Source organism: Corythoichthys intestinalis, chromosome 8 (genome assembly GCF_030265065.1).
Source record: "Corythoichthys intestinalis isolate RoL2023-P3 chromosome 8, ASM3026506v1, whole genome shotgun sequence".
NCBI lineage: Eukaryota > Metazoa > Chordata > Actinopteri > Syngnathiformes > Syngnathidae > Corythoichthys > Corythoichthys intestinalis.
The window spans coordinates 35,949,849-35,973,197 of record NC_080402.1 but is presented as its reverse complement, the minus strand read 5'-3'; the positions used below and the strand labels follow the sequence as shown (position 1 = coordinate 35,973,197).

Genomic DNA, 23,349 nt, shown 5'->3' with positions numbered 1-23,349 from the left:
GTATTCCATGAATCTTTTTCACATCGACATGTAGAAAAACCGTTCACGCTTTTAACACACAAATAATGAATATTTACTTGACATTTTAATTAATTCATTCAAATATTTGAAATGTAATTCTTAATTTGAAGAAGACCTTTTGGAATTTCTCACATTTCTGCATAAAATCACCATCAAATGTGATCTGATTTTTGTCAAAATCAAACAGATGAAAATACAGTGTCTGCTTTAACTACAAACACCCAAACATTTAAAGGTTTTCATATTTTAATGCGGATAACATGCAAACAATGACAGAAAGGGGAAAAATAGTAAGTGAACCCTCTGCCTAAGGAGACTTGAAGAGCAATTGAAACCAATTTATCCCAAACATTTTAAGTCAGGTGCGTGCCCAATCACTGATGAGTGGTTTAAAGCTGCCCTGCCCACTATAAAAAACACACCTGGTAAGAAATGTCTTGATGAGAAGCATTGTCTGATGTGCATCATGCTCGGTCAAAAGAGCTGTCTGAAGACCTGCGATCAAGGATTGTTGATTTTTATAAAGCTGGGAAAGGATATAAAACCATCTTTAAAAGTCTGGATGTTCAGCAATCGACAGTCAGAGAAGTTGTCTACAAATGGAGAGAGTTTGGCACTGTTGCTTCTCTCCAGAAGAGTGGCCGTCCACCAAAGATGACACCATGAGTTCAGCACAGAATACTCAGAGAGGTAAAAAAGAACCCTAGAGTGTCTGCTAAAGACTTACAGAAATCACTGGCACAGCCCAATATCTCATCAACTATATGTAAAACTAGGGCCAAGAATGGTACCCATGGGTGACTCCACGGAGGAAGCCACTGCTGTCTAAAAAAACATTGTTGCTCATTTAAGTTTGCAAAAAGGCACTTGGACACAGTTTTGGCAAAATATTTTGTGGACTGGAAAAATGGAACAGCTCACCAACTTCAATACTTCATCCCCACCGTGAAGCATGGTGGGGGGAGCATCATGACTTGGAGCTGTTTTCCTTCCTCAGGGCCTGGACAACTTGCAATCATTAATGACAGAATGAATTCAAAAGTTTATCAGGATGTTTTGCAGGAAAACCTGAGGCCGTCAGGTAGACAGTTGAAGCTAAAAAGAGGATGGATGCTGCAACAAGATAATGATCCAAAACACAAAAGTAAATCAACTTCAGAATAGTTTCAGAAGAACAAAATACACATTCTGGAGTGCCCAAGTCAAAGTCCAGACTTGAACCCCATTAAGGTGCTGTAGCATGACCTAAAGACAGCGATTCATGCCAGACATCCCAGGAATCTGGCTGAACTAAAGCAATTTTGTACAGAAGAATGTGCCAAGATTAGTCCTGATTGATGTGCCAGACTGATCTGCAGCTACAGGAAGCGTCTGGTTGAGGTTATTGCTGCCAAAGGGGGTGCCAGAAAATATTAAATGTGATGGTTCACTCACTTATTTTCCCCCCTTCTATCATTTTTTGCATACTATCCTCATTAAAATATGAAAACCTATAAATGTTTGGGTGTTTGTAGTTACAGCAGACACTGTATTTTCATCCGTGTGATTTTGACAAAGATCAGATCACATTTGATGGTGATTTTCTGCAGAAATGTGAGAAATTCTTACTTTTTCATTCCACTGTACAGTATCATATACAGTACATCACAAGTGAGTAACTGTATACTCCAAAGTAAGCTGAATAAATCAAAGAAACGGAACGCTCAGATGACAGCCTTAAATAGGTTTTGAAAATGAAGTACATCTAAATACGAGGAAGACTCAAATAGACTATTTCATTTCAAATTAAGCTAAGATCAAGCGTCTTTCTCTGTAGAAGTTCTTTGCAACTCGATTCTAACTGCATATATTTTAGTATTTAAAAAAAGATATACAGTCTATGCTGTATTATCCTTATTTTTGAGCAGGAATGTCCAAATTGGTCCTCAAGGGAGTTTTTTTGTTCCTACTAATCGAGGACAGTTTAACCAATGAAGTTTCTGTTAAAACAAGCAGCATCTGTATCATCTTGTTTTGTTGGAATGAAATCCAGTACCTACTGCGGCCCTATGTGGAATAGTTTGGACAGCCCTGTATTTTTCTGTTAACCCTTTAATATCTGAGCCTATTTTGTTGGAATTTGTATGCCTTTGGTGTTGCCTTTATTTATCAAAGAAAAAAATGTTCACAATGACCTGACAATTAAACACAAACAGCAGGTATGGTCATAGGCATTTTTGGCCTTTACAAATACTACGGTCAAAACAGGTTATATACAGTAAACCAACGGTGCAAAATAAATAAATAAATATATATAAATTCACATACATCATCTAACACAAAAATGGTTTGGACGATATCTCTTTGTGAAGTTAGGTATTGCACCCATCACCTTATCGAAAGAGTATACATACAATTAAGCTTCTTGAACACACACATCTTTATACAAATTGAAAAGATTGATAGTGGGGAAAAAAATCTAATCCGACAAAAAGTGTTTTAAAAATATTGACAATAAACTAGTTCAGTTCAATTTTTTTCTGGCATGCCACTCAGTTTCCTCTTGAACAATAAAAAGGGCTTCGTCATACACTACGTCACACAGCCCACGTTTCCGCCATTTGCAGACTGCTGTCAGCCTGTCAATCTTTTTGCTCGCCGAATTATCCAAAGAAAACAACAAAAAATCTGGCCTATACTCTTCCTCGAGGTTGATGAAATAATGGATTAGCTTGCGCTAAATTTAGTGTTTGAATCATTACGCACGTTTCAAAGTCACTCGCTCAATCCAACGGTTGTCGCTCGCTACCTCGCCTCCCTCTCCTTAGGTGGCGCCTCGCTCAGCAATTTATTGAAAATATTCACATTACATCCGCTCTTCGTGACCTCACAATGGGTCCTGGGATATGTAGTCTTTCGTGGTGCTTTCGGTTTTGAAAAAAGACAAAAATGATGGAAATATGGACATAAACACATGGTCCATGCAGCATTTTATGCTTATTTATGAGGGCAATAAAACTATAAAACTCAAATGACATTATCTCCCGTTTTACTTGGTCGATTGACTTCAAGTAAAAACGAGCGTGGACCTCAACTTTCGCACTTTCAAATGAGACCACCCAGTAGCACGTGGGTGACGTAATTACAGCGTGACGAGGCTTCACTTGATATGTGTAAATGTGTCGCCACCGACATGTCCAGTGTTAGAGGGTTAAGAAAACACAAATGTAAAATGACCATTAACCAGCGCATATCTCAAAAACTATGTCAGGCCTACTGCACAATAAGCAGAACATTATCCTTAAATATTCTGTAAAGTAACAATATTAAATATTGAAAATAATTTAAGTACAAAAACCAATACCCCAAAACGCAAACTTTGGTAAAAGCACTCATTCTTGCCTTTAATTTCAATGAGGGAGAAGTAGTGCCGGTACTAAGCGGGGCATGATCCGCCCACCTAGCCAATCATTTGCAATGGTGTCACCATCCACGTCTCTCCTTCCCCCTCCCACCCTGAGAAGGCAGCTAATGTATGACAAAATCAACAGTCGACAACTCACGCTTCATTCAACCAAATTGTACTAACGCGCCCCCTCACATTCTTTGTAACGGTAACAGCTTTGCAAAGTTGGGAAAATTAATTTGATTACTCACAACTGAAAAAAAAATAACACCGTTATTAAAAAACACTGCAAACAACAAAATGATCCTGATTCTTTCTGTAAAAAATAAACTGAAATTCTAGTTTCCTACATTCATTTCATGATGTTGTCAGGTTTTTACTCCTGAGCTAATGGAGAGGCACTGTTTAAATGACTAGCTTCATCTAGTATTAAAGCTGACAAGTGCAACATAATGTAGGCTGAATTTAAGCTTGTTGTGTGGGCCATAGTCAATGATATTTTTTAAAATTTGCTGTGGGCCAATAAAAACTGGGCCAGGAGTTACAGCTGGCGCGCGGGCCGTAGTTTAGGGTTTTGTTGGTGTGAGTTTTTTATTCCTTGTCGTAAACTGTTTTGACAGGCTCGTTCAGTGTCTGAAATTCCCTCTATGTCAGATTATTCATCCCATCAAAATGAATTTTGACAGGGCAGCGCTAAATATGTTACCACGTCTTCCTCTTAGTTCAGAATAGGGCCGGGGTTTCCTGTGTGTGTCACTGTACCTCGAAAGAATACATAGATATGATTTTGTGTGGCAGGTCCTTTCCGGGGAAGCAGCCTTCGCTGAAAACGGCTGACACAAACTGAGGAGCTGCAGCAGCAGATGCTGTGAAACCTGAGCTTGCTTCTCTTTATTCGAGGCGTTTGTTGATTGCATCCACCTGTTAAAAATAGAGTGAAAGTAAAGTAAGAGGTGTATTTTTCCACTCAATCCTCCTCCTCGAAGGCGGCGCAAAATGAAACAGCTGCTGGTCTTGTCTTATACTGTCCTCAGTTTATTCTTGGCCTTTTTTGGTGAGATTATGAGATGTCATTTTGCTTTTTCTCTTTCCTATACGGGTAAATACAATATTTAAACAAGACTGAAAAAAAGAGGACAAACAGCAAGCAGTCTTATACAGTGTATCACTAAAGTGAGTACACACCTCGCATTTCTGCAGATATTCAAGTATATCTTTTCATGGGACAACACTGACAAAATGACACTTTGACACAATGAAACGTAGTCTGTGTGCAGCTTATATATTAGAGTTAATTTATTTTCCCCTCAAAATAACTAAAAATATAGTCATAAATATCCAAACCCCTGGCAACAAAAGTGATTACACCCCTTAGAAACTACGTACATCCCTAAATGTCCAAATTGAGTACTGCTTGTCATTTTCTCTCTAAAATGACATGTGACTTGTCACAGGAGTGCTGTCAGCATTGCAGAAGAGATTGAAGAGGTGGGGGGGTCAGCCTGTTAGTGCTCAGACCATACGATGCACTCTACATCAAATTGGTGTGCATGGCTGTCACCCCAGGAGGAAGCCTCTTCTGAAGATGGTACACAACAAAAGCCCGCCCGTCTCATCAGACCATACGACATGGTTCCAGTAATCCATGTGCTTTGTTGACATGTCTTCAGCAAACTGTTTGCTCACTTTTGTACACTGTAAGTCAGCTGGAGACTATAGAAGTCGCTTGACAGTTGTTTGGTAGCGTCAAGTGACTTGATTTAAACAGGTGATAGAACAGTTGTTCATTTTATACAGTACAGTAAGAACGTCTAAATACAGTATTTCTGTCCGTGCCAACATTTATTAATTTAAAAAAATCCTTTGAAAATGTACACAACTAATTTGGCCTTTGAAGTCTTTAATAGGGTACCGCACGAATGCTATTTTCAGACCGCAAGGCTGCATGACGTCACCATCGTAAACCGGATGGGGGTCAGCATAGAATCTTGCATACAACCCATGTCACTACTGCTTGTTTTCTGCAGGTAATCCATCAAACAAGAACATGCCGAGTAATCACTGTTGCTATGGAACTTGTAGAAACGACTCTAGACATTACGACATATGAAGGATGTTTTCTTCATATGTTTCCCGAAGCCAAAAAAATGTGAACACTGGATCAACTTGTGCAGACGTCCAAAAGAACAGTTGAACGCCAGCAAAGTGAAGCCATTCACCTTCATTCAGTGGGGGAAAAAATCGCACATAAAGAAAAAATTATTTGACATCAAATAATGTGTGTCACAATTACTAGCTCCCCTGGTAATACTTTGTACAACCCCATTTTGCCAACAAAACAGCACCTAATCTTCTCCTATAATGTTTCACAAGCTTTATTTTGTGTCTGGTGAACCATTTCTGTGTATATTTGTACATATGTTTAGGGACATTGTCTTGCTGAAAGACCCAGTGACGACCCATCTTCAGCTTTCGGGCAGAGGGCAACAGATTTTGATTTAAAATGTCCTGGTATTTCAAAGCAATTATGATGCCATGCACCCTAACAAGGTTCCCCGGGCCTTTGGAAGGGAAACAGCCCCACAGCATCACTGAACCACCCCCATACTTCACAGTGGGTGTGAGGTGCTTTTCAGCATGCGCATCTTTTGTGGCACGCCAGACCCACTTAGAGTGTTTGTTGCCAAAAAGCTCAATCTCGGTCTCATCTGACCAAAGCACACGGTCCCAGTTGAAGCCTGGGGCCGTGTGTATTTGTGTGTGAGACCAAGATTGAGCTTTTTGGCAACAAACACTCTAAGTGGGTCTGGTGTGCCACGGGGGTGGGTCAGTGATGGGGCTGTTTTGCTTCCAAAGGCCCTGGGAACCCTACTGTGTATGGATACATGATGGCTATCTCAAAACAAAGCTTTTTAAGTTGAAAATTCTTATAAATAAATGCATACACTCTAGAATTTCTATAGATACGAACATAGAACAGTCTAGATTCTTGGTTAAAAGAAAAATTTTACGTAGATATTTCAAGCTAAAGTTACAAGTTACAAAAAAGCTATTGTGTAAATCCAACTTGGCGGCCATCACAAAACAAAGAGCTTTTTAAGTTGAACATTCTTGTAAATAAATGCGTACATCCCTGAAATTCAGTAGATATGAAGATAGAACAGTCTAAATTCTTGGATTAAAACAAAAACAAACAAACAAAAAATAACAGTTATCATTCATTTTACGTAAATATTTCAAGCTAAAGTTACACTAATTTTTTCCCTGCATTTTTCCCCCCCAAAGTTTCAAAGTGCATGCTTGGGGCTATTTTATTATAATTACCTTGAATCCTCGTCCAAATCCTCGACACTCCTGCCTGCTTGTATGCAGTAAAACTTTTGTACTTTTTACACCTAAATCCGGTGTTTGAACGCAGCCTGTTTGAGTTTATCAGTGAAAGCCAAATGCACTGCCTGGGTCGGCCCCCAACGGAAAGGCGTGGCGCAATGTTTTGACGAAATGCAGTCTTCTCAACTAATGGTATTATCTTGATATTATATTTGTGTGTGTGTGTGTGTGTGTGTGTCTTTCATGACTGTTATTATTATTTATCAACGAATTAGCCTACTTCATAACAAGCTAACATTAGCTAAGTTAGCTAACATTACTGTTTTATATATATATTATATATTTATATATATATATTTATATATATTCTGTGTGTGTGTACTGCATTTATTTGTATAGCTACATATTGATCTATTGAAAACATTACTCTTATGTTTCCTTATCCAAGGTGTCATAAGTGCTAAAGACACAGCTAATATGGTCCTACAGATGCTGGATGATGGAGCGGCAGTAATAGGGTTGGACTCAAATGTCCAAAATTTCTGTCGATGAGGACCCAGACTATTGTCCAGGTGGCAGTCGTCCACTGGAAATCCAACCGAACAACATCAATCTGCCTCATAAGACTCCACATATGTGTTCTCTGAAGTAGAAAGTGTCTAAATAATGGCCAACAGAATGAGATGGTAGGGCTCCTACTGGAGCGAGTTACCTCCCACCCAGGGCAGAACACAATATCCTCAGAAGTCGGTCAGGGCCTGCACAAGGGTTTAGCACAGTGCTTCTCAATTATTTTCTGTTACGCCCCCCCCCCCAAGGAAGACGTAAATGTTTCTCGCCCCCCCCAAACTCTGCCGCCACTGTAATTAGTATCATTTATCTACAATATTACTATTATAAGTACGCCTCTGCCTCACGTTGTATCCTTTTTTTTTCTATTACAGAAAATAACAGAGATCAACTTATAAAGTATAACTTTATTAACATTGTTTTGTTTGTAACAGAAAAGACTTAACGCGCATCAATTTGCCTGAATTAAAAAAAAAAAAAGTCACATCCAAACTAAAAACACTCATGGTACATTTTTTACCATTTGATATTGAAAAATAAATTCAGTAAATAATAACAAATTCAAATTGATTAGAAGCATTTACTCATGAGGACAATATGCCAAAAAATTTGACCGAAAAAACAAAACTGAATAGAAGAAGAAAAAAAAAGTGTCTTTGGACAGTAGGACAGTTTTTATTTTCGCTGCTTGCTGCTCCCAGTATCACCTCCAGTTTGCAATGATGTGGGATTATTTTGCACTGAGCATGCTAACAGTGCTCACTGGTTTACTGATATAACACTGACAAAGCGGGACGATTGTTGGACATATTCGGCACGTTTTCGCTGAAAAACAACCAAGCGGCTTATCAATGAGATTGGGGTCTAATGTCTTTAAGTGGCGTCTTAATTGATTTGGCTTCCGGCTGTCCGCTATAATCATTTTTAGACACAGTAAACAGTGGTCTTTCCTCGTCTACCACTGTATTAAATTACAAAGCCAAAAGGCCCAAAAAAAGCGCATTCTCGGCGGCCGAGGGAGAACCGTAGGTGAGGGCGGTCGTCGTGACGATCCCAAGCCGAAAAGGGCACTTCTCGGGCGGACATGTGAGAACCGGAAAAGGCAGTGGGTCGCTGCATGAGTCGGGCCGGAAAACGGCTTTCGAAAACGGCGCACAGCTCCTCTCCACAGCTCTCCAGCGCTTCATGACATGAGTCTCTTCCGTGTGCTCTTGCTTACTTCAAAAATACTGCGCGCACTTTGAAAATGAGAGCGCCACTGCTACCCACTGAGTGGATGTGCAAGTACACTTTATTCTAGTGCGGCAAAAAAAAAAAAAAAAAGCATGTTCCCCGAGGTCACACGCGCCACCCCTGGCATCGCTCTGCGCCCCCCACTATTTGAGAAGTACTGATTTAGCACCATTGTCTCACCAAAAATATGCATGGAAGCTCTTTATCATTAATGATATACCGTAATACAAAAGGGGATGTAGTCTACACTGTTCTAATTTTCTTTTTCAAAAATGTTGAAAAGAAAGATATTTCAAACATGGAATCATTCTTGTGTGGTCCTAAACATACCACTAAATATCATACAAGTGCTTATTATTAACCAAAATGGCATAAAAACACATTGACTCTCATTTTTCACCCACTTATGGAAGAGTATAGGGTCCAGTCTCTTGTGCATCTAAGGGTTAATAAACATGGTGTTACAGAATAAATGAATGTAATCATGCATCCGACTCAATTAGTATATGAAAATAAAAATAATAAGTGCTGCAAACATTTCAACCTTCCATTGCTTTTTGAAAAGCAGAACATTAGTGTAGCATTTATTTAACGACTGCAGTGTATTTAGAATGTGGATTAGTGGTTGTTTCACGGATTTGTGCTTGTACTAACAAGTCAAGTACTGTACTTAATCCCCACTTCCCTCCATCTAAGCGTTTGACTTGTGGCAAACAGAAACATTGTGACTCTATCCAAATAGTGAGTCTCCATGTCATCAAATTGAACAAAAATAACAAGTTGTTTTTTGACAGTTGATTCACATGCAGCCAATGTATTATATTTAAGTCCCTAAAGTGATCTCAGTAACTTGTTTTGGGGCTTTTAATAACCACAAATTTTCAGTTCAGCTCTGGTAATATTTCACCAACAGCTCTATTTCCAAGGCAGTGTTTTTCTTCTCTCTCTGTTCACTCCGTTATGAAATTTCTTTATATTTAAATTTGAATTTTTACTTGCCTGTAAATTCAGCTGTGAGCGAGATGTATTGCCTACTAGTCCACTGTTAGGGCCTCTGCCCCTTCCTCCTGAGACCAGGGCCGACCTCGAGCAGGGGTACATGTTTTGGCATATTACAGGTTGGACGTCAGACAGGTGGAGCGGCCACAGGTGCAGGCTATCACCATCATCCACCTATAAAACCAGTGGATGCCTTACTTCAGTCAGGTCAACTCGTCCAGTTCCGCTGTCAGTTGCATCACGTGTTGTTTACATTTTCCTACGATTTCCTTCCTAATGATTTTTTTGCTCTCGTCCCAGGACCAGTCTCTACACGCTCCCTGATGGATCCTCAAGTCTGATTCTTCCCTGAGCCTTGTCAGCTGGTCTGATGCCTCAGGCTAGAGTCTCTAAACGTTTGTTGATCACAGCCTGTCATGCAGTCATCTGCCTTTGGATGCCCTCATTTCCCCAGAGCTTAAAGTGCCTGTGACACGATGAAAAAAAAATTCTTAAATAACATTATTGTTAGAGTTCAAATCATATTTTGAGACGATTCGACTCTATACAACAATTTGGCAAAGCGCAGATGCCGAGAAATGAGTCTTTTAATCTGCCGTTTAGCCCCTCCTGTCATTACAGGAGGAAAGAGTGTAAACAAGAGTGTGAGAGCTAGGCTACATGCTAACCCGAACCGAGCAGCTCTTCCAAGTCTCTTCCTCGCCTTTCGAAAACGGATATTCGCACAAAACTACCCCGAATCATCTCACACATGGCCGGGGGGGGGGATAGCCTTCACCGATTGGCCAGCCCCCGGTGACACGCAAGTTTCAGCTCGACGTACCCCTGCTGCTGCCCCGGCAGGAGTGCTCTTAGCCGGTGACGAAGCTGGGGAACGAACACTGCAAATGGCGCATTCTCGGTGGACAAACTGGCCGACGTCGGAGCGCGTGACCGCCCAAGCCCAAGCCGAGGATGTCACTCTCTCGGCGGGAACACAAAGAGGGCCAAGAGGGGTGGAAGTCTCTACACGATCGAGAACCGCAGACAAAAGCGGGGGACTCCCCGGGCCCAAGCTGGGGATAGCGCTCTCTCGCCTGGCACGCGAAGAGGTACGAGGGGGGTGGAAATCTCGACACAATCGAGAACCGTAGACGAGAGGGTCGGCCGAGGGAGGCCGCCAGTCCCGCCTTCTCATTGGACATGGAGCATTGTCACCCACAAAATGCAAGCCACCTCCTTATTAAAACGTGCCATGAACCCAGTATTTGACATTATATAAAACATGTAGCTTACTCACTTCGTCGTCCGTCCTATCGTCGCTCCATTGTCATACTTGATTTGCCCATTCATTTTAGAGTGAAGATGTCTCCCGTTAACGTCACATTCGCCTCTTCCTCAATCCGAGACTGTGGTTGGAAGACTCATATTCGTAGCGAGGGATCCAAAAATGGAATCTATCGATCGCTTCTGCACACATCCAAATGGTCCATTTCATTCAGGAGCATAAAATAGCACATGTAATAAGAAATAAACATGCTTTTTGTCAGGAATTCGGGGCAGGCAGGTTGTGTGGACCCAAATAAGGGGAAAAGTAAGCAGAGAGGCAGACCGGCAGTGCAAAATGATTTAATTAAGGCTAACAAAAACAAAGTATCAACCAATATTGTGGGGATCCAAAAAACACAGAAACAAACAAAACTCAGGTCACTAACAAAAGTCTTGATATAAAAAAACTTACCTTGAGGAACAGAAGGACTTGGATGGAGAAAACTTGAGAACACTGACGAGCACATGGGCATTGACATAGACTTTGACGGAGACTCTGACATTGACAATAGCCACGTTTACATGCTGACTTTTATTCATACCGATTCAAATCATTCCGAATGGAAATTTCACATCAGCTGTTTACATGTCACTTCATCTATTCCGATCCAGCGTTTACATGTCTGCCTTTATTCCGAAAGGACGTTTGACAACTGCCGTCTGACATGCGCAGATCAATCAAAACAAAGCGTCCCGTTGCAAAACATGGAGATCGATCGTCAGATCAGCTGCTGTTCTAACTTTTCGAGTGGAAACAAAACTTCAGAATGACACGCCGTTCATTTAAAAAGTTGCGTGGGTGCGCTGTGCGTGTGCTTGGAAGCCATGTTGCATGTGACGTTACTTACGTCACCAAGTGACGTCACCATGTCAGTACGGAGCATGTGCTGAAAGAACGCAACCAGACACCATTCCGCTTCCCTGTTTACATGATATAATTTTACTTCTAATCGGTTTGGGAAAAGGAATATTCCACCCCTGTGAATCGGAATGAAATTCCATTCGGTTTGGGCCTGTTCATTCCGAATGAGGTGTTTATATGGAACACATTTATTCGGTTTGAACAAATATTCCGATTGTAATTGGAATATTTGGCTCCATGTAAACGTGGCAAGTGACGCAACAAGGAGTGAAAAGAAACTGGGTGCTTATATATACACACACACACACACATGCAGACACAGGGTAACGAGACAATGAGGAACAGCTGGGTAATACAGGAGGACTCACTAGGAGCAGGTACAACAGGTGAAATCAATGGGTAAGCACAGGGACAAGTCACACTAGGAAAAAACCAACACAAAACCTAACACTTTTTTTGTGTCACAGGCACTTTAACAGTCCACTGTACTGTGACCATATTGCTTTTTTGAGTTATTACCTGTTACTGTATATTGGGCATGTGCTGGTATGAGATTTTGATGGTATGATAACCTTAAGCAAAAATATAGAAATTAATATCAGTTTCATGGTATTGCAATTACAGCTCTGCAATGTTTTGGTGGGTTACAAAAACAACTTTTTTTCCCACTGCACAGGATTTTGATTGTTCAAAACATATTAGCGAATTGGAATATAAGTATAATGTTAAGTTAAATATAAAATAAATGAAATATTCTAAATAAAATTGGCATGCTAATTAGCTACGTTATCTGCCTCGTTAACAAGTTTACGTTACAGTGTTTTACCACTGCTAGACACACTACACACGCTGAAGTTAACTCTCGTAGCCTTTGGAAAACGCTGATTGCAGCGTTTACTAACCTTTATTTTAAGTAAATGCGAAATCATATTGGAGATATTGCCTTCTCTGGTTTGCCTGGAACTCCAGACTCACCCCTGTTCCAGCAATAGAGTGGCGACTGTTCCGTGAATCAAATTTCCAGGGCGGAGAAAGCCACAGCAAACAGACAGCGGAGTGAAGCAATCAGCAAAGGACGGACGTGTCGTTGGGAAAGCGACAAAAAACTCTAGTGCGAGGAAATAAACATACGAGAAGAGCGGAGAAGTTTATTCGACATGGCTAGCGTGAGACAGACTGTTTGTTTTAGCGTCTCGATGTTTTTGGTTATTCAAAACTGAATTTACCGCGGATTGGAATATATTCTTGGCCCACCCGTTCGCCATTTGTGTTGCTGTGGAGATGACTTCCGATGCGCAAGAGTGATGTTGCTTGTTAAGAACATGCCACGCAAATGAACTAATCTGATTGCTCGGTTACTTTCGTTCGGGCTCGAGAGGCCACTGAGCTGGGTCCCGGACTGTTCTCCCGTTGTTTAAAAATTACAGGGAGAAGTCTGCTCGTGCCAGGCAATTCTCTGGTAGCCCCCCACAAACATGTTTTGCTGTCGGTTGACCCACCTCAGCCGCAGCTGTCTGTAACTTTCCTGTACCCGAAGTATTCTTGGCTCCCCTCATTTTGTCATGTGCATGGGCATGCGACAAGATGAGGGGAGCCGAGACGAGCCCCCACTTGTCACATGCCCAAGCACATGACAAAATGAAGGGAGCCGAGACACAGGTATGGGCCAATTAAATTATTTATTCAAAATAAGAACAATGAGGGTGTGTGTATGGTTGTAAACAGTGGTGTCTGGATATGGATGGATGGATATGTATGTGTGAATATATAAAGCCCCTAAACAACCAACGAGAAACAACCAACCAACCTGGACGGGAGAGCAGAAAGGCTTTTAAGCCCAGGTGCCTTCAATCAACCCACCTGGCCTCTGCCTGATGAGGGAGCTACCCATAACAGGCAGGGCAGGGCCGTGACATGTTAAACATTAGTGCTGTGGCAACTCATCGTGTAAGTGAGAGGCTATTCTCAGCAGTGTGAGCAGATTTGAGGACTCAATGAAGCATTTAATAAACACAAGCATTTTTCTATGTTATTGTTAAAAAATAATTCACATTATGAAGGTGACACGGTTGGACAGGAACAAGTTTTTTTTTTTTCGGTATCTGCAGATTTTCATAATCATGTGACTGGACTCAGATGCAAAAATATGTGACCGGGACATCCCTAGTTTATACAGTATCTTCTTGAACTATCTTGCCAGTTTGTCTCATGAAAGGCAATGCAATAAAATACATTTTGGAGTTGAGGGAGAACTCTACATAAAACAAATCAAAGTGAATATCCAATTAATGCCACATCCTTGGTTTTCACGACACATAAAAGGCTGGAAGTTATTTTAGATCAGCTTTTATTGACAGAAGCTCACCCCATGGGGATTTACATTGAATACAAAGTAGGACCTTGCTAAGTGGCAAGAGAGAACAGCCTTAACAATTTCTTTATACATTCAAACAGTTACAGAGAATTGACATGCATAATAGTATAAAACCACATACAGACAAGAAGAATGTTTGTAAAACTAAAACCAGTCAAGAACATTTTATTTTTGGAAACCCCCAACGTTGGATTATCTTATCTTAAATATTACTGCCCCAAAAGTGACCAAATAAAGTCAGAATGCCAAATATATGATCTACTTGTCCAACGGTAAGGCCAATTTCTGAAGTTGCATGTAGTGCTATGAGTAGCAGTGTTCATTGTGATGACAAAGACATGTTACACTGCTGAAAAGTGCAGGCCAACTATAAAAGGTCAATTTTAAACATGACAAAACAAAGTGATAACAGGCTCTACATTCATTTTTAAAAGCAAAACTGAGGGAAAATTTTACTTAGACATTATTCACTTACGATACAAAAACAATTGTTTTGTTCCTCTAAAACTAACAACGCATGGCTATCCACCTTGATATAAAAATAGGAATCAATGTACAAATTGGGATTCAGCTGTACAGGAATATAATACATTAAGAACTCACATCTATTAAAACGAAACATGCAATGAGTTCTGTTTTGATTGTAAAAGAAGTCTTTGGAAAACAGATTTTGACCATCTGACAATTTGTTTTCAATGACATTCAGAATCATGCGTTGAGCTTTTGAGTCACTACATAATTTGTTAATACACCAGCTTTACGGTATCAATCAAACAACAGATGAGGCGGACCGGTTTCCAGTGTTATTAAGAAAATACTTGAAAGGCTCAGTCAGAACAAGTGATGAAACCAAATGAAGGCTCATCAGTTAAGGAATACACAAAATTTACATTCTCGTAAAACACATCAAAACATGTTAAATAGATATCAGAATGCTTAGTGTTTCTCAATCACATTTGTGTATACTATGTTTGATAATTGCTTACAGTTCTGCATCACTGACTGCATCAAGACAAGGTGACACAACTTGGGGATTCCTTCATTGTCACAGTAAGTTGAAAATGCAATGGCTTTTAAAAGGTTTGGCTCTGTTGATAGTTCTACAGCTTGAGAAAATTGCATTCACATTATGGACATGTTCACTTAACTGGTTCTGGATGAGTAAAGAACAGTCAAAAATCAAGTTTTTTTTTTTTTAGTGTACCTTTCTTTTTAATACTGACAAAGTTGCAATGTCATGTGGGAACGATGAGGTTGTTCACATAACACAGCCACTGAATACAATATTTGGAGTGTCAAACAAAATAGAAATGTATTAAATACCACAAACTAACTGTGCTGAATCCAATTTATTTCAGTGATTGCCTTTTTGTAGTTATTACAGGATTGACAACATGTAGGATATAATAATAATAATAAAACAGACCTGTAGAATCACAACATACCTGTTATAGGGGAATTCTAAACTTGTTCAATATTCATCAGTATGTATTCCTTTCCTTTTTTTTTTTTTTTTTAGAGATGGTCAAAAAGTGTTGCATGCGCAGTTAAGTCTCGGGACTACATTTAAATCCAAAAAGGAAGTATACTTGCTAGTGTGATAGAATATATTTCTACAAATCTGTACAAATCCAAAATCCGTAATACACATAAAACATTTTATAAACTCTTTTCCAAATGGAAATCATTTTAAAAGGCTGTGCTCCTTCTGTCCAATGCAAAGATGTGTGATTAGCTGAAAACAAGGCTCAGTAATTATTGGACATTTTTAATAAATCACATTAAATGCTATACTGGTTTATGAGTAGTTAGCTATCATACACAAACTAAGATGTCACTTTCAATTGCTTATTTGATTTTAGAAGGAAGCTGATTAAAGAAAAAAATTAAAGACAGGTGCTAAGGGGTTCAGGAGACATGTTGCCAATGTTGCCCTGTACAGTATGTGATACAAATTCACAGCTTCTGTCCAGTTTCTATTGACAATGTTAAGCCCCTGTTGTCAATGGCTGGCCGCGAACTCCCAATGAGCAGAAAAGCATGTCGAGCTCCTGTCACGTCAGGTTTTGCCTGGTAGGCTCCTCAGCAGCTGGTGGTCTCCAGTAGCTGCTTGGATACTGTGCCCTCTTCGTTATCTTCAGTGTTCCTCTCTTCTGCAAGACTGTTTTCCTTGTTTTTGACCTTGTACACATCCAGCTTGTCGGGCAAAAGACCACTGTTGAAAAGCGTGGCTGTAACCCATGAGACGAGCAGGATACTGATCAGCGAGGAGACCATGATCACAGTGCGGAAGGGGAAGAATTGGGTCAACTTTCCCTCTGCATTCTTCCGGAGACCAGGGAAGTGGATGACGGGTGGGAGGCCGACGAGGGGCTCGCCGCTCATGACCCTCATGGTAATTCCCATTAAGAAGCCTACAGTAGCGCCGTAGCCATTAGAGATCTTGAAGAAGAGGACGCAGACCAGCTGAGGGAACATGATGGTGTATGACATGTCCACACCCACAAGCCAGAAGACCAGCACACTGCTATCCAAGAAGGTGAGACCTGTGCCAGCGAGACCGACAACCACCACCGAGATACGAATCACCCACTGCATCTCACGGTCTGATGCCTGAGACGAGAGAGACAGTACTTCAAAATGTGGTTTTAATAGCAAGACCATCTACTGTCATCGGATATCAGAACAGACTCAATAACCATAAACCGGAATAGTGTGGTATCTCAATATGAGGAACATTCTTTAGGGATTTAATGAAAACAGCCATTTTTAAAACAAAATATTCAATCACTGGTGACTCCACAGTTACGTTCACACTGCAGGTGAATTCTGTGTTTCTTTGCTAATATGCGACATGTATCTGATATTTTCATGCAGTATGAACAATCCAATTCAGATTTTTACAAATCTGACCTGGGTTCTTTTATATGTAGATATTAAATCGGATATATGATTCTTCTGTACAATAAACGCTCATCCGTTCACATCTATATGTCATCATTGATCGAAAAAACAAACAATGCGAATGAGTAAGGGTGGACTTGAGGCTATCAGTTTAAAAATCCTCAAAAGTTGCCATAAAAACATGAAGGCTGAGACCTCCCAAAGGGACCATATTTACTTCCGTAAACACGGTGACACGTTACGATGTGTCACACTTGTCGCAGTGTGCATGCCTGTGATGTCACGGAAGTGTTCCCTTGTGAGTTGCATATTTGTGCATTGTGAACAGCTACACAAAATTATTAGGCAAGAAAAAAATCCACCCGGTGGTGTGAATGGAGCCCCGGTGGCTTTCCAGCAGATATGCAGGCATGAAAATGGGTCAGGGGTTAAAAAGATGAGAAGGATGTGGAGGAAATATGTTCCGGTACATAGACTGTACAACTAGGGCTGTCCCAAACGACTAATTTTCTCCCGATGAGACAGCAGACTATTTTTACGATTAGTCGACTAATTTTATAATCTCCCCTCCCTTTTTTGGTATTTTACTAATTTAGCGAAGACATTTTTGATGACGCTAATTAATTCACAAAAACATTTTGGAACACTTCAATTATTTACTAAAGTACAAAATAAACACGTAAATAGTAATAATAAATCACAAATAAACAATGAGGTCAAATGCTGATAGCATTGACTAGTGCAAAAGAGTGTAGAATCTGAATTCTGAAGTATGTGGGATTAACTCCAGAAATCGTTATTTGTATGACGAACAAGACGTGCTTTTATTTTGAAATGTTCACCGGAAGTGCGTTCGCTAAAAAAAAAAAAACTCCGCAAAAAAAGCTCTTTATGTCATTGCATGTTGTGTCAGTAATCAATTTTTTTTGTTCATTTTTTTCGTTAACCAGCATTTTTTTTTTTTTTGAAGTGCCACCTTTTTTATACGCAAGTTTGCGTTTTGGAGAAGACTGCCAATAATTTATAACAGGCTAAATAAAGTAGGTTGTCTTTTATCCCCATAAGCCTCAATGTAGCAATGCTAACATTTACAGTGTTTAATATAGATGTGTTTCCTTATTTTGTATGTCTGAACTTTAATTCTACGGCGTGGTGATGACCAATAAACATCTGTGAAAGGAACTGCTGTCTCATATGCCATCAGCACGCACGCACAAATGTATGCATGCACGCATGCGACAATAAAATGCAGCCGTGAAAATTACTGTCCTCATTTTTATTTACCGTGCGATAAATGGACTCATTGCATATTGTGACAGGCTTAGCAACTTCAATAAAGTTAGTTAGTAGGGATGGGAATTGATACGATTTTTACGATTCCGATTCCATTATCGATATTGCTTAACGATTCGATTCTTATCGATTCTCTTATCGATTCTAATTTGGGGAAAAAGAAGAACAAACATTTTGATTGGCATCGAGTTTGTTTAATCAGAAGTCACACCCTTACAAACTCACAACGAGGTCAAAAGAGGCCCAAAGCCTCAATGTTAACTGTTGCACTATGTAAATGTGGCAAATACACAAGAATGTGTAACATTTTACTGAAACATTTTTGTAATACAAATAAAAAATTCCTCATTTTTAAAAGGACATATGAGCTGATAGCACTCAAAAAATAATAAAAGATAAATACTGTCAAATACAACAGAACAGTGTGTAGTGCAAATGTGCAAAATTAACAATTCTTTTGCAGAAAAATGAGCATGTGTGCTTTTTCAGGAAGGATACATGATCTTTCTGGACTTATGGTGTCTCCAGCAGTGGAGAACACGTGACGTAATTCGTGCTGGTTGGAATTGATAAGAGAATTGTTAGATAAACTGCCAAACGATTCCATGGAATGAAAACACACGGATCCGGTTCTCTATAGGAACTGGTTCTCGATTCCCATCCCTATTAGTTAGTTAGATGGACTTACAATCTGCCAGCTTGTAATTGTCTCCTGTCGTCTTCCAAAATTACAACTGGATGATGGCGCTTTAGGTGTTCATTCACGGCCGACGTGCAGCCAAGCTTGGCATTGAAGAGACAGGACACAACAGTGTACCCTCCTTTGTTTAGTTGAAATAAGTCAATGTTTTGGTCACTCTGGTGCACTTTTTTGGCTTTGTGCCACTTTCCCCACTTGCATACCAAGCGTCCAACAGTAAAAAACAAACAAACAAAAAAAAAAAATCAACAACCCGGTTTATGAACGAGTTCCATTTTTACGCTAGCGACTTCACCAAAATTTCCGCGCAAGTAGGAATTAATGCTTTAAGTAACCTTAAACTCAAAATAACTATCCAAAAACATGTTTTATAAGTCATATTAATGAAGTAAAAAATAAGGTATTTCTTCCCTCCCTTAACGTCCATCACACCATAGTTCTTACAACTGACATTTGTAACCGACAAATTATGAACATACATTTAGAAAATACAATCATGACACAGCGTACAATAATGCTATAAAGTCAATAGACACATACCTATATTTGCTTATAAAAACATCTCAATGGCTCCAAAATAATAACGAGGGGAACAAGGGCTAAATCTTGGACAATTCAAAAAGGAAAATGTCAGCTGTTAGTCGCACCTGTCCAGCGATGAAAACAAACGCTGCTCAATAAGCTAGCGGGTTGATAGCGAGCTAATGGGGGAGCATCGCCGAGCCTACGTAATTTACCCTTTCTCTGCCTTCTTGTAACGTTAACTGGCGTTCAACCCCTCTTCCCAAAGTGGAGGCAACACTCGCAACAAACAAAGTAGCGCTGGCATGACATCAAACAAGTCCAAGTGCAACAAAAGAAAGTGGACCACACATATAGTATAATCAAATACCAGATATACAGTACATAGTAATTAGAAAGCAACCATTTATATTTAATAGATAGCAAAATTAAATGACGAATAATATACTGTACTTACCATCAAAGCTGAGAGGTGGCAGACAAGACACTGTTACGCGACTTAAAAAAAATACACATCGGAGAGAAAATGGCGGACTCCGGCATCAAAGTCGAAATCACGTAAGTCTGGTATGTCGTAACCCGGGGAGTACCTGTATTTTTGATTCTTTGAATTATCAATGTATGCGCGGGTAATTTGACTTTCAAACATTATAAATCCTTGGTATTGCCTTGTTTCTGTATAGTATTGGCACGATTGTCCATCTTGTAGGGCAAGTTGATATAAATATTGAAATAACTACCTGCGATTCCACGATGTAGATGGTCTCACCTGCTTCCTGATGATGTTCTTGTAGATGTTGGAGGAGAACAGCGATGCAGAGGACAACAGGGCTGAGTCCATCGAAGACATGACAGCAGCAGCAACAGCGCCGATACCGATGATGGACACGTAGGTGGGCGTGAGGAATTGCAGTGCAATAGGGAGGATTGAACCTACTTCGCCTTTGTCATACGGAGTTGGCAGTCCATAGGCTGTCGAGTTCCAATCTACAGAATTGTTAAATAGGCGGGTGTGATCAGTAACAAGAACGAGTAAGAAATACAAATTGCTTTTGTCTTTACAGCATGATTCCTGCCATTAGAATTGCATGTACCAGTAGATGCTGCCACAGCTCCCACCAACACAGAGGGGATACCCAGCACCAGGCAGAAGGCTGCTGATGCAAAGCATGTCACTTGAGCCTGGGTGTAAGATGAGGCTGACAGGATCCTCTGGTAGAAAGCTTGGTAGGCCAAACCACCAAGAGCCTGTCACAGTGAACATAATTATCCTTGTCATTTTTTACATTTAAGAAACAACACAGAACAAACTTTAAAGATACAGTACTTCTGAAATAAGTAATAAAATCTAGCCCCTCTTAAGGTATTTTGCATTATACATTGTGGTACATTGTGTATTTCGAAATCCCCTCCAAGACTCACCAGCAGCATGAAGTCATCAAACCACTTGCCAGCTTCATCCAATTTCACTGTGCCGACCCAGGGGGCCTGGTAAACACTGGTGTATGCAGTTTGCGAGATGTCCAAAGAGTGAGGGTTGGTACACAGGAAAGGAATACACACCCACTGTGTACACAGACACGAAGCTCAGCTGATTTAATATGCACCCAGAAGAGAACGTTTGCAGATTGACTAGAAATTCGGAATCTTTAATCAGTTTTCTGTTAGGCATATACCATCATCAGAATCAGATGTTCCTGTATGTATGGTGACTATCAAAAGAATCATGAGGTTAAAGAATTTTCAGTGTTCATTCAAGGCTAATACAGTACAGGGCGCCAACTATTTTCATAAACTGCTGCATGAAAATCAGCGAGTCTCTTTTCTATGCCGCACTATTTTAGAATTTGGTAGACCTGACCCTGCCAATGTTAGGCATATTGCCGCAGTACGGGGAGAGCCTTTTGGACTGACTTGGTGCAGGTTAGCTTCATGGACAAAAGGTACACATAACTTTATTGTATGCATCACCCTGGACATTGTCTTGTAAACTGTCCATTAAATCTGATCATACTGAGCAGGCGTCAACTTCCGAGCAAATCAAGTTTCTCCTTCCTTTAGGTAGACGAGAAACTGTACCAACAAACACTTTGCTGTCAATGGGAGGGCTAAGAAGCCTGTTTGCTTGTTTTCATCCACGTTAGGCATGTGCCGGTTACCGATTTCAAGGTTTACCGTGAAATGAAAACGAGACGGTTTTCGAGACCACTAAAATTTTCAGTCCTACGACTAGTACTATTCGCTATTTTTTGGTCCCAAAAATGCAGCGTAAATCCGTGGCTTGGAGCAGCAGTGCTCACCCCTGCCCCTCCGGTTGTTGCTCTGTCCTGTGTCTTGCGCGGTGCTGCAGAATAGAAACAATGGCTTAAGGTGTTGAAACTATACCTGAGCTTTCTCCCCCCTCAAAAAGGTTGCTAATATGGGAGTACTTCGGCTACCGAAAACAAACAGAAAAGAAACAGACGGCTGCGGTTTACAGAAGGAAGGACAGCAGGGCCTCCAACATGATTTGACATTTATGTGACCATCATCAGTCACTTTACACAAATTTTAGTAAGTAAACACTGTCATGAACGTTTCCCATCAGCTACAATAGTTCACTCCAGCTGGCATCAGCTACAAGAGTTCCCTCCAGCTGGTTTAGTGTCTAGCTATGGTAAAATAAATACTATAACCTAAGCTTGTTAACAAGGCAAATAACATGGCTAGTCAGCATGCCAAGATGGCTATAGCTAGTTTCCTCTCTACCATTAGCCTACTTTTGTAAAGTCTTCTGCCATTGTAAACATCTGTTCAAATAACATTTTCATAATACAGTTAGTGGTGTTTTTTCTCCGTCGACTTTCTGTGTTGAGAGCGTGTGTGTGTGCGTGTGTATAATAATGTGTAAATAATGACACAAGTCATACGCACACTCTGTCTCTTGCTCTCTCCATTAATATTCAACTAATATTAATATTAGTAGTGGTGGGATGTGTTTCACATAAAATCAATTAGATCATATATTGTTGAAGTCCAGTTTTTTTGTTTGTTCTTGCTCTAGAGTTGAGCAACTCCAACTCAAGTCCATAAGTTGTATTCATTTCAATTTTATTTAAAATATTTCAGTTGTTTATTTTTTTGTTATTTTACTTATTTTGACATTACACTCATATTGATGTTCCAATTTGAGAATATGTTGTGAATTTTTTTTTTTAAATCATGTTCAATGGAAAAAAGGTTTTTCTTTTTTAACCCACACATCTCAAAATAACACATTTTAGAGCTATAATTGCAATACATGATACCCTAGTATTTTAAGGTTATCATACCATCAAATCTCATACCGGCACATGCCTCCATGTATTCACAAAAACCTGGTCCAAAACCCCCCTTCCCTTGGAAAAGAATTACGCTGGTCAAGATTTAATGGGGTACGAAAATATGGCAAGAGGAGTCAACTTCGTTCATGTCCTACATTCATAGAAATTCATCTCAAATGGGCCGGACTGGTAGATTCATGGCTTGTTAAGCTAATGACAATTTGAAATATTCCACTTATTTCTGGGTGCAAACAAGAATGAACAAAATGTTCACATTTTTATGATGTTACAAATAGAGATGTCCCGATCGATCGGGTCCGATCACGTCATTTTCAAAGTATCGGAATCGGCAAAAAAATATCGGACATGCCTTTTTTTAAATTATTTTTTATTTTTTAAAATTAAATCGTTTTGTGTGTTGTATTGTATGTTACGTTACAGACAAAATGTCTTACACTCATCCAGCATCTGTAGTTTTGGCTTAAAGTAAGGCTATCAAATTTATCGAGTTAACAGCGGTAATAACATTTAAATATTTAACGCAAT

General features: G+C 39.9%; 1 protein-coding gene across 1 annotated transcript in view; it reads right to left on the bottom strand.

The window, feature by feature from the left end:
- Positions 1-15,573: 15,573 nt before the first annotated feature.
- LOC130920381 (high affinity choline transporter 1-like) overlaps positions 15,574-23,349 on the bottom strand; it is a 41,042-nt gene continuing 33,266 nt past the window's right edge. The window contains exons 6-9 of the mRNA XM_057843563.1: positions 20,924-21,067; positions 20,596-20,749; positions 20,271-20,488; positions 15,574-16,695 (exon numbers count right to left, since the gene is read on the bottom strand). Coding sequence (XP_057699546.1) covers positions 16,165-16,695; positions 20,271-20,488; positions 20,596-20,749; positions 20,924-21,067 — 1,047 coding nt within the window. The 3' untranslated portion in view covers positions 15,574-16,164. The remainder of the gene's footprint in view (positions 16,696-20,270; positions 20,489-20,595; positions 20,750-20,923; positions 21,068-23,349) is intronic.